Genomic DNA, 12,296 nt, shown 5'->3' on the forward strand with positions numbered 1-12,296 from the left:
ATGTGGGACTTGATCCCAGGACTCTAGGATCACGCCCTGGGTCAAAGGCAGGTGCTAAACCTGCTGAGCCACCCAGGGATCCCTGGAAAATATTTTTTTTTTAAAGATTTTATTTATCTGAGAGAGAGAATGAGAGAGCACAAGTGGGAGAAACAGCAGAGAGAGAGGGAGCAGACTCCTCACCCAGCAGGGAGCCTGGAGTGGGGCTGAGCCCCAGGACCCTAAACATCATGACCTGAGACAAAGGCAGACCTTTAAACCCACTGAGCCACCTAGGGGGCCCCTGGTAAACATTTTAAAATAAACTATTACTTGTTATAATTAAACCTGTGCCTCTTTCCCAAAAGGACAAACAAGAAGTGTTTTCCACAGTCCATGTGTCTTTTGCTTCAAAAACACAGTGGTCATTATGTTTGTTCAATGAACATAGTAGGCATTAATCTCTTCGACAGTAAGAATTTTCTTCACAGGGTTCAGATTGCGAAAAGTACCGCTGTTTAATGTTACACAGCATACTGAGGTCAGATACAGACTCAGAAACTAGTCATTTTCGTTCTTTCTGTGATTAAAGTAGGCACTGGGGAAAAACACTTGTCTCCGAAGGGCAATACCTTTTCATTCTTTAGGGAGTGCAAGCAAGGTGCAGCAACATCCCAATCTTAAAGGAATGCAGCAACTCCTTGCGGCCAGAAGGCCTCGAGCGCAGGCGCAGGCGCAGCTCGGGCTCCTAAGCTCTCCGGCTCGTGACCGCCGTGCGCCCCACCCCACCCCCAACGCCTCTTAGTGCGCACGCGCGCAACCCGTTCTCTACTCCCCCTCTCCCACCACCACAGCGCGCACGTGCGCGTTCGCGTCGCTCACACTTCGGCGGAGGGCGCGCGCCCTGGAAAATTCCACACCCGAGTTAGCTCCACCCTATGCGCCCTCTCTCCTTGCCCCTGGTTCTTAACTCCTAGTCCCCATCCCAGCGGCCTTTGCGGGAACAAAATGGCAGCCCCCACACCGCGGGGTTTGTATTGTTTATCCAAAGCCTTAGGATGGTGGTCTCGGCAGGTGGGTAGGGACCGCGTGGGTAGGACTCTAGGCGCTGGAGGAGGACCACAGAGCGGAGGGGAATACCTGCTTTGCAATTGTCTTTGGTGGGCTTGGACGGTACAAATCATCACCAGTTACGGAAGAGTTTGAGGTTGACGGGACCCAGCTACTAAGCTAAGGGGTGGCGTGTGGAGAGCCCCGTAAAGGCCACGAGGACGAGCAAGTTCTCGAGGATGAAGTCTCTCCAGTTTGCTCTGGATCTGTCTGGCGGGGAGTCATGGTTTGGAGTCTGGGCTCGCTTCCCCTTGGTTCTTTTTTTTTTTTTTTTTTCCCCTTGGTTCTTAAACAAGGTCTACATTGAGCAGTAGCTGGACAAGAGGGAGTCTCATATTGTCACTGTACCTGGCCGAGCAAAACTCACGGTCGGAGAGAAAAGAGAACTGGCCTTTAAAGACGTTATTGATCATTTGGGAGCCAGAATGACAAAGTTTACAGTTAGATTCCCAAAAGAATGAGCAGGATGTAATCCGAGTAAATATAAGGGAGATACCAGAAGAGGACCTTTCTTATGCTTTAATAATAGCATATCGCTCTTTTCAGGGTCAGGTTGATGTTTAAGTTCCCCATGGGACTGAAGGTTCTGTGAAAGCAGAAGCCTTTCTTTAATCAGCTCTGCATTCTTGGGACTTGGCATAGCCGTGTACTATGGAACGTACCAAAGGAAAGCCTTTAGTAAATGTTGAGTGGTGTTAGTGAAGGCTGCTTAGGGGCTTCTAGTTAAGACACCTGTGAGTATTTCCCTCCTGATATGTGGCTTTATAATTGTTCCTAAGCCGTTCTTTGGATGTGCCCTTTCTATCTTTGCTTAGAGTTTGTTCAGGATAGATTTCTTTCCAGATTACCTTTATCCTAACCTTTTCCTGTCTTACAGCCTGTCCTGGTGACTCAGTCCACAGTTGTAGTTCCAGTGAGAACTAAAAAACGTTTCACACCTCCTACTTATAAACCCAAATACAAATCAGAAAAGGAGTTTAAGGAATATGCCCGGAAAGCAGGACTGGTCATTCCTCCAGAACGTTTGGAGCGTCCACTACATCTGGCCTGTACAGGTGAGGCATGGTATTTCTGAGACCCTGACCAAATCTCCTTCTGTCACAGATATTCTGGAAATGGAGTGATTTGGGCTGTGATTGACTGTATTTAACTAACTCAGCCCCAATGATGATTTACTTTATGTACATCGTATTTTTTTAAAGATTTATTTATTTGAGAGACAAGGAGCATGCGAAGGCACTAGCACAGGTGGTGGGGGAGGGACAGGTGGGGGAGGGACAGGGGGGAGACAGAGAAGCAGACTCCCCACTGAGCAAGGAGCCCAACTGGTGCTAGATCCCAGGACCCTGAGACCAGAGCCACCCAGATGCCCCATGAGGTCATCTTTGATTTTGGTGTTTTTTTTTTTTTGTTTTTTTTTTTAATTTTTATTTATTTATGATAGTCACAGAGAGAGAGAGAGAGAGAGAGGCAGAGACACAGGCAGAGGGAGAAGCAGGCTCCATGCACCGGGAGCCCGATGTGGGATTCGATCCCGGATCTCCAGGATCGCGCCCTGGGCCAAAGGCAGGCGCCAAACCGCTGCGCCACCCAGGGATCCCTCATCTTTGATTTTGTGTTCACACCTGTTCCTAGAAGGCAAGGGTGAAATTTCTGCATTTTGTACAAGAAATTAAGGCTCTGAGAGAAGACTTAAATTACCTTATTCTGTTTTTTCTAATGTAAAACAGTTCCCTCTATGTGGAAGTCTACTTTATATCCAGGATACATCTCAATTTCATACGACCTCAAGATGACTTTTTCTCAGTCGTTCAATGCTTTCTTGTTTTCTTCTTTCATTACAGCTGGTATCTTTGATGCCTATGTTCCTCCAGAGGGTGATGCTCGCTTGTCATCTCTTGCAAAGGAAGGACTGGCACAGAGAAGTGAACAACTGAAGAAGAAGGTGGCATCACAATTGTCGTAGGTGTCTGAGACAACTGGGAATTGATATTAAAATAAAAATTTCTTGTTGCTATTTTATTCCAAAGAGGCCATCTTAGGTGAATTGGGTTGGACATAAGTCCCTTGATAACTTGACAGTATATTTGTCTCTATAATTGAGATTAGTCAGTGTAGAAGAATATGGGCATTTTGATTTTCAGCATATCAGCCTTCATTGGTATTTTTTGTCATATCAGGGAGGCGACTTAGAAGTTTGTAGAACATTTTTTGATCACATATTTTAAAATTTAAAATAATAAGCATATTTATATAGGAAGAACCTTAGAGTTTGAACTACAGAGAATAAAAAGCCAAGAAGAGTAAAAAAGACCTGTTCTATGGAGCTAATTAGGTCATAACTAAGGAGCAAAAACCAAAACCTTCCTCGTCTCTCTTTTAGTTGAAAGGATGGAAACATTTAGTATTTATCACTCAAAGGTTCTTCGAGTTGTTTATAATGACTCAATATGTTTCTGCATATTAATTATTCATGTAGCCATAACTCATTTCTCTAATTACAGATTTTAACATATTACCTTTCCGTTAAACCTCTTTTGTGACTCCCTATAACCTGAAGAATATGGGGCACCTGAGTGGCTCAGTCACTTAAGTGTCTGCCTTTGGCTGGGGTCATGATCCTGAGGTCCTGGGATAGAGCTCTACATCGGGCCCCCAGCTTAGCGGGGAGCCTGCTTCTCCCTCTCCCTCTGCCTGCTGCTCCCCCTGCTTGTGATCCCTCTCTCCCTCTCTCTCTGTCAAATAGATAAATAAAATCTTTATTTTTTTAAGCTTTATTTATTTATTCATGATAGACAGAGAGAGAGAGAGAGAGAGAGAGAGAGAGAGAGAGAGAGGCAGAGACACAGGAGGAGAGAGAAGCAGGCTCCATGCCGGGAGCCTGATGTGGGACTCGATCCCGGGACTCCAGGATTGCACCCTGGGCCAAAGAAACCGCTGAGCCACCCAGGGATCTCCAATAAATAAATGAATGAATGAATTCTTTAAAAAAATAAGTTATTACCTAAAGAATAAAATCCAAACTTTAGTATTCACAGCTTTTTGTAAACCTGGTTCTTCCTTCCACTGTTGTCATCTTATTCCATTTTTTCTCATCCTAAACTTCAATATTTCCAAAGTAATTGCCAGTTCCTTGACAGTATTGTGCTATGACTCTGTGTCTTTGTACATTCTTTCCTTTGCCTGAAAATGTCTTTTTCCTCCTTCTTGATAACTCCACCTCATTTCTCAAGAACCAGTTGGGCATCATGTCTGCTTTTAAGCCTTCCCTGACTCTTTTTGGAGCTGCCTTTACTGTAATTGTAACTGTACACTTAACTATTTCTGGTAATGTACTGCGATGATTACCTCTCATATATTTCTCTCTGGGACTGTGAGCTCTTTGGTGGTAGGGTCCATGATGATGATGAATAAAACACATGTGGTTTTATCATGGAGTTATCATTTAGGAGAGGAAAACAGCCATTAAATACCGATTGCACACAATTACATAATTACAGGTGTGGTGAAGTATGAGTGTTATGGGATCACATGATAGGGAAAGATAACTTGGTCTGGGAGTTCAGGGAAAGCTTCCCTGAGGAAATGACATTTAAAGCTAGGACCTAAAGGATTGCTTGCAGTTAGCTAAGTAGAGGGGTGAGGAATAGCATTCTAGGGAGACAAAACAGCACAAGCAAGACTCTGAGTGGAAAGAATGTAAAGAAGGTGTCAGATTGGGACGCCTGGGTGGCTCAGCAGTTGAGTCTAAGAAAAACTCTTTCACTCTCCTACTTCATTTATAATTTGCCCAGGTGTAGAATTCTGAGCTAAAAATAATTTCCTCAATTAATAGCAACTAACTTTTAGTGTTTCTAGTTAGAAGCCTGATATCATTCTGAGTTTTGAGCTTTTGTGTAAAACCTGTATTTTCTTTCTTAGTGCTGAAAGGATGTTTTCTTCAATGCTAAAATTCTGAAATTGGCAGAATGAGAAGCTTTTGTCTTTTTTTTAGAATGATTAAATGTGAGTTAGAAGGTTGAATTTACAGGACTTGGCACATTCAGAAAATAATTATTGAATACAAGGACAGACTTGAAGGACAGTTAATGCAAGCTTCAAGTTAAAGATATTGTGTAAAGTGTTTAGAAATGATTCTTGGGGCACCTGGTTGGCTTAGTTAGTAGAGCATATGACTTTTGATCTTGGGGTCGTGAGTTCAAGCCCTGTGTTGGGCATAAAGATTACTTTAAAAAATGAAAAAAAAGAAGATTCTCATACTTAATTTTACAGAATCCGGAAGATAAGAGAACATGATCCTAATTTTAAAATAAAGGACTTCCCCGAAAAAGCTAAGGATATTTTTATTGAAGCTCACCTTTGTCTAAACAAGTAAGTGAATTTTATCTTAAACCCATTGTTTTCAGTAGCTGTTACTCTAGGCACAGACTTTTCCCCTCTTTGGTTAAGAGTTTTAGAGTGACCTAAATAGGTCTAGGTGTGTGTGTGAGTCAGTCAGGCACCCCAGGTTCAGTTTTTATTTTTATTATTATTATTTTTTTTGTTTAGAGATTTTATTTATTCATGAGAGACACGGGGGGCGGGGGGTGGGGTGGGCAGAGACACAGGCAGAGGGAGAAGTAGGCTTCACGCAGAGAGCCGGACATGGGACTCAATCCTGGATCTCCAGGATCACACCCTGGACTGAAGGCAGTGCTAAACTGCTGAGCCACCCGGGCTGCCCCAGGTTCAGTTTTTAAAGTTAATTTTGTATCTTAGGAATTCTTAAATCATACAGGTATCATAAATTCTATGTCCACATCTGAGTATGATGTTGGTTTAGGACTTTAATTTTTTTAGTCTCCCCTTAGATACAGAGAAACTTTATCTCTCAGCTATTTTTGTAGTCTCCGTTTGCTGCAAGTGCAGGATTCTTGAGGGTCAGAGCTTTGTGGAAGGATCTCAGTGCCAACTCCCTGTTCTTTGAGGGTTCAAGAATTTAGGAAGAATCTGTTCCTAGCCATCAGATCCTATTTCTAGATCCCTTTAGTCATCCCATATGTTGTCTTGATGTCAGGTTTTATTCTTTCCATTCTGGCTTTAGTTCTCTTTCCTTTTGGCATCTAGGAAATTTACCTTTCTTGTGGGCTAGGCTAGAGCCTTTAAAAATGTATGTGTGTCCGTGTATATTCTGTCCAACATTTCTAAATGTTTATATCAGGAGTAGTTTCACATGAGCTCAGTCCATTGTGTTGCCAGAAATGGATGTCTTCCTTTTATTTTTAAGTGTAATTTTTATTGTAAATTGTAAGTGAACTCCTAGACAAGGAAATTTATTGCTATTGAAGATCTCTAGGCCAGGATAGTGAAGAGGAAGTGTTCATTGAGAGGTGCCAGGCCAGGTGGTTGTGGTAGCTGTCACCACCACTCAGGTTAGTCTAGTCTAGAGCTACAGTGGGGGAAATGACTTGGAATCTCTTCTGTTAGGAGCAGAGGTGCAAGGGAAGCACATGGACAGAACTAATTCCTACCTACTCTGGGATTAGAGACAAGATTGTTTGAAGGAACAAAGATTTAAACTTGGGACACCTGGGTGGCACAGCGGTTGAGGTCTGCCTTTGGCTCAGAGCATGATCCCAGAGTCCCAGGATCGAGTACCACGTTGGGCTTTCTGCATGGAGCCTGCTTCTCCCTCTGCCTGTGTCTCTGCCTCTCTCTCTCTCTCTCTCTCTCTCTCGCTGTGTGACTCTCATGAATAAATAGAATCTTTTTAAAAAAGCAAAACAAACAAACAAAAGACTTGTCAGGAGGTATTAAACTGTAGGGAAAAAAAAAATAAATAAACTGTAGGGAAAAAAAAAATAAATAAACTGTAGGGAAGAGTCATGAATGTGTATCTGAAAGACACTAATTCATGCATGATCTTAGGTTTATTTGAAGCCCCTCAGGAACCTTCTAAAATCCTGTATGTCCAAGAGCTGGGGTTTGCTGTCTGTTTTCTTACTGTTACTGCATAGAATCAGCATGACCAGGTCACTCTGATAGCAGCAAAGATTGAGGGGGCAATAGGGGTGGTAGGAAGTGGAAGGAAAGAACCAGAAAAGATGGCTGCTTATCTTTTAGCTAGGTTCACAGATAGGAGTGTAAGATGTGAGGTGCCTGGCTGGCTCAGTCAGTGGAGCATGTGACTCTTGATATTCAGGGTTGTGAGTTTGAGCCCCACATTGAGGTTGAGATTATTTAAAAAAAAAAAAAGTGTTAAGTGCAAGGCCAATCCACAATCCAGTTGCTAATGATGATATGTCTGAGGTAAGAGGAGATAAGATGAGCTTTTGATCTTTTGTGATGGATTTGTGAAGGTCTCTTGCCCTTCTTAAGGATGTATGGTAATTTCTGAGAAATTTATTTCTGCTCCTGACAAGCGACCATAACTTTACTCTGGAATTAGATCTCAGGGTCTTTTATCATGTTTATCTTTGTGTACTCAGGACTTAGCATATTACCTGGCTTATTGTAGGCATGTAGAAAATGTTTGTAAAAAGGAATTGTTGTTCATTCTGAGGGCCATTTTCATCTTCCATCAGGGAAACCCTAAAGCAAGAGCCAGTGATGTATATCTTTTTCTTTTTTAGCTCAGACCATGACCGGCTTCATACCTTGGTAACTGAAAACTGTTTTCCGGTAGGTCCTAACCTCCTTAGGACTGTTGGAGGCCTGAATGGGGCCGATTGTAGACATCACCTCTGGTTTCCTAAGAAGGATCAGTTTCGCAAATGCAGGAAGTTCAAGGCAAAAGCTGTGGTTCCATTGGTTTTGGCTAAATGATACTGACTTGACTTGGGCTTTGGTAAGGGCCATGCAGCCGAGGAAGGAGGAAGTTCCACAGCAAGCCGTACTGAGTCCTTGGGGTATGGAGGCTGAAGTCAGGGTGCCCTGTGTGCACCTCCAGTGTAAGAAAGGACTTAGCAGGTGTTCACGTGTGTTAACCAGGGTGCTGGGTACTTGGGGAGACTTCCTGATATTGGGACTTATGGTTCAAGAATAAATTTCTGTCAGTTCAGCTCATCTCCCTAGAATCATATGTAACTCATCTGGTCCTTGCAGGTTAGCCGTTAGATCCCTGTAAAATCCCATTCTTCAGTACTAGCAGCCATAGGGAGGATAAAACAAACGTATATCCATCAACAGAAACGCAGGTTATAAAAATGCAGGTTATAAACGACTAGCAGGTTATAAAAATGTAAGGGAGGGGTGCCCAGCCGGCTCAGTAGAGCATGCAACTCTTGATCTCGGGGTTGTAAGTTCGAGCTCCATGTTGGGTGTAGAGGGTACTTAAAAATCAAATCTGTAAAAGAAAAAAAAATTTTTTTAAGTGTAAGGGGAGTAATGGCATATTAGATAAACTGGCAGTTTGGAGTGTGGCTTTCACTGATTTGGAGAAGGTTCCTCAAGAAGGTAGGTCTTGAGTTGTTGATTTGGATGAAAAGGGTCATTTCAAAGTGGGCTTAAGCAATAGCTTGGTCAAAACTTGGGGAGGAGAGAAGAAACAGGCACAAGAAAGTGTTTGGTGGGAAATGTTGCATGACAGTTGTAGTAGCGCTGGAAGTGAGAACAGGTGTGGAAGGAAGCACAGCTTTCCTAAAGGAAAGGAAAACTCCAACTGACTTTGTTCTCCTCTACCCTCAGGACATGGTCTGGGACATCAAGTATAAGACGGTCCGCTGGAGCTTCGTAGAATCTTTAGAGCCACCCCAGGTGGTTCAGGTTCGCTGTTCGAATCTGCTGAACCAGGGCAACATATACGGCCAGGTCACTGTCCGCATGCACACCCGACAGGTAGACGACCCATTCTGTTTTCCTCCTAGCTTTTCTTCACTCTCAGGTTGGGTGTCTATCTCTGGAGTCATGGGTACAGCTTCCCAAGACTGTGGGCTCTTAAGGAAAGGTTCACCATGGTCTTCCTTGCTTGGTTAGCATGCCCTTCTCACTGCTAGATGTTAACTCTCCTGAGACCGATGTGAGGATACTCTCTTCCACCCTTCCTGATCCTCCCTCCCCCACCTCCTCATCCTGAGTCAAAAACCCTCCAAGAGTAAAGTGTCAGTAGTCGATCATTTAATTAGTCTAGATTCAGAATTCTGAATTGATTTTTTTTTCTAACCACTAGAAATTCTTAGTATGTTGTTTTAAAATGGTTGTATGGCATTAAAAAATAATAAAAATAAAAGCAAAACAAGAAAACCAACTCTGAGTACTAACAGGCCAGATTTGCTTTCATCCTGGCAGACTCTGGCCATCTATGACCGGTTTGGCCGGCTAATGTATGGACAGGAAGATGTGCCCAGGGATGTCCTGGAGTATGTTGTGTTTGAAAAGCACCTGGTAAATCCCTATGGGAGCTGGAGAATGCATGGCAAGATCACCCCTCCATGGGCACCCCATAAGCAGCCCATCCTTAAGGTAAGACTAGATTCAAGACAGCTAGGGGAGTGCTTGTGCAATCTTAAGCCACTCCTGTTGTGCTCCACCTTGTGGAGAGAGGGGGTGATGCAGCAGCAGGGAAGGGGCATCATCCATGGAGGAGAGGTGAGGGTGAATCTTCTGGGTAAGTCATAGGCTTGGATGGTAGCTAACTCAGCTTCCTGCTCTTTCAGACGGTGATGATCCCTGGGCCCCAGCTGAAACCCTGGGAAGACTATGAAGAGCCACAAGGAGAGGCCCATAAACTTTAGCTATCCTGGTGGCATAAATGACTCCTCGGATGTGAAGCATGGTGATGAGGTGGCTGGATGCTCTGGAGTCTGGAAGCTGTGAAGTCAGTCATCTCTCCATCATGCTGTAGAAGCATCTATGTTTGACCTTTCCTCTCCTGCTTGGGTGTTTCCAGCTGTCTCCTCCGCAACCACGGCTGATGGCTGGGTCCAGGTGGGTGGCTGGCTAATACATACAGCCATAAGCCCACTTCTTCCTATTTAAATTGTATATCTAGCTTTTGAGTCTCAACAAAAGTATGTTTTAGATACCTATTTTTCCTGTAGCAGAGACCGTCAGGAGCAAACTGGCAGAATTTTCTTTTTAATTATAGGCAGGGATCAGAGTTTGAAATAAAACACTATCAGGGTATTGGACACACTGTGGTGGGTTATGTACTTCTCCCCAGCTTAGGCTAGAAGTAGACCAGCCTTCAGAGAGCAGAATTGGAAGATGGGCTGAACTGTGAATTATGTGGCTTCCAATAAATCCAGACTTGGGAAAAATAATGCATGTTCATTGAAGATTCAAGGTCTTTTCTCACATACTGACTCACCTAATCAGCATTTGTATTTCATAGAAGAATGTAAGTCCAAAGAAATCATCCTTCAGCCTTTGGATTGTGTTCTTAATTATCAATTGCATCCTGGTGTGGTCTCAGGAAGCGGAGGAGGCAGAGGCCAACAGAGGAGGTCATGCATTTGGGAAATCCATCTGTAAGACTTTGTTCCCTGATTTCTAGCACCTCTTGGAGATGAGGACTCTTCTTTCCAGCCCCCCATTGGTAGTAGGGCAAACACACTAGAATATGAACCTGTTTAGAGCGAAGCAACCTCGCCCCTCCTTGTTCCTGAGCTCTCACTGGGTTGTCAGGAGGAGGCTGTGGGACTTTACCTGCTTGACTGTCCAGGGTGATCTGAGGTATGACAAGAGAAATCACTCTGTACCAGCAGCAAGCGTGGCTTGTACTATTACTTTCATCAACCCAATGTGGGCTGCCCTGAAAAAACATGACCTTAATTCTCATGTGTTGTTTTTCCAGCCCCGAATTTTCATTTAATGAGTCTGTCTCTTAGGATCAGGATTAATCTGTTCTGACCTTTTCCTGAGAGCAGAATCCAAAGAAACTAGAATCAGGTCAAGAATAACCTAAGTTCTTGGGGAGCCTGAGTGGCTCTGTCAGTTGTGCATCCAACTCTTGATTTCGGCTTAGGTCATTCTTGGGGTCCTGGAATCAAGCCCCAAGTTGGGTTCCATACTCAGTGGGGAGTCTTCTTGGGATTCTCTCTGTCCCTCGCCCTATACACACACTCTCGCTCACTTGCTTTCTCTCAGATAAGTTAATTAAAAAAAAGAAAAGAAGAACCACCTAACTCCTCAGTCTCTCTAAAACTACCATCTCAGCAAAACATCCAACAAATCAGTCCTCACTGGGGAAAACGAATGTTTTTACAACAGCTGCTAAATGCAGACTATGGGAACAAGATATGTCTTCCTAGGGAAGATGGAGCACTGGTGGGTTAATCCAGAGCAGCCACTCTTTATCATACTACTTACATCTCAACCCTTTTGGCTTAAAATGTACATCAGTTTGCAGCATTTCTGCCGAAGTGAGGTTCGGCCACATCCTATTTGCCTGAGCCCTGGATTAAGGCAAAATGAGAAGGCAAGTGCTTTCAGCAGGATCCACAGCTGGGGAGTATGGAGTAAGGGGAAGTAATCCAGGGAGGGGAGGGAAGCAGAGAATGAAAAGAGCACCCTCACTGGGCACATGACCGATTGATTTCCCTGAATATGTAAAAACAGTACTTCAAATAAGCTGTTTCATCACACTCCCCTAGATCTGTCTCCAGATAATCCTGAATAGCTGCTAAGCAGTAGCTGCCACTGGGGAGCCAGAGGATAAATGCAATTTTCATTTCCCCTTGGGATCAAATCCAGCTGAGCAAATGGCCCAGATATAAAGGATTGGCTTGAAGGGCCAGGCAGAGACCATCTGCAGTGCCAGCCACGGAGCTGGGGACTGGGTGAGAATTAGAACACCCCAAAGTCCTGAAGGCCATACTGTAGTTACCTCAGGCTTGTGCTTGTTTCCTTACCCATCTACTGTTCCCATTTAAAAACATTGGAAAAAGGGCAGCCTGGGTGGCTCAGCGGTTTAGCGCTTGCCTTTGGCCCAGGGTATGATCCTGGAGACCCCAAATCGAGTCCCACGTCAGCCTCCCTGCATGGTGCCTGCTTCTCCCTCTGCCTGTGTCTCTGCCTCTGTCTCTTATGAATGAATAAATAAATATAAATAAACACATAAATAAATAAAAACATTGGAAAAAGAAGATCATTATAATGAATAAGCTAGAACTAACTGCAGTGGTCAAGGAAAAGCACTCTTTATTTTTTTCCCCCATGGTTTATTTCACAACAGGGGTTATAGGAACAACTTTTCTGTTCCGAGCTAGACTCAACCCAATGGAATTGTT

The 12,296-nt window shown here is 43.8% G+C and overlaps 1 protein-coding gene across 1 annotated transcript; it reads left to right on the forward strand.

Annotated features, from left to right (window-relative positions):
• Positions 1-898: 898 nt before the first annotated feature.
• On the forward strand, positions 899-10,325 carry MRPL45 (mitochondrial ribosomal protein L45). The gene is made up of 8 exons (XM_041726938.1): positions 899-1,053; positions 1,967-2,144; positions 2,934-3,051; positions 5,362-5,460; positions 7,701-7,749; positions 8,755-8,904; positions 9,355-9,528; positions 9,723-10,325. Exons 1-8 carry the CDS (start codon positions 988-990, stop codon positions 9,798-9,800), a joined length of 912 nt encoding a protein of 303 aa, XP_041582872.1. The 5' UTR covers positions 899-987; the 3' UTR covers positions 9,801-10,325.
• The last annotated feature ends 1,971 nt before the right edge of the window (positions 10,326-12,296 follow it).

Source organism: Vulpes lagopus, chromosome 12 (assembly GCF_018345385.1).
Source record: "Vulpes lagopus strain Blue_001 chromosome 12, ASM1834538v1, whole genome shotgun sequence".
NCBI classification, from domain to species: Eukaryota; Metazoa; Chordata; class Mammalia; order Carnivora; family Canidae; genus Vulpes; species Vulpes lagopus.

Coding starts and splice junctions, on each gene's coding strand:
- MRPL45 (XM_041726938.1), top strand. CDS start 988: ATGGCAGCCCCCACACCGCGGGGTTTGTATTGTTTATCCAAAGCCTTA. Junction 2,145..2,933: donor ACTACATCTGGCCTGTACAG/GTGAGGCATGGT, acceptor CTTTCATTACAG/CTGGTATCTTTGATGCCTAT. Junction 8,905..9,354: donor TCCGCATGCACACCCGACAG/GTAGACGACCCA, acceptor TCATCCTGGCAG/ACTCTGGCCATCTATGACCG.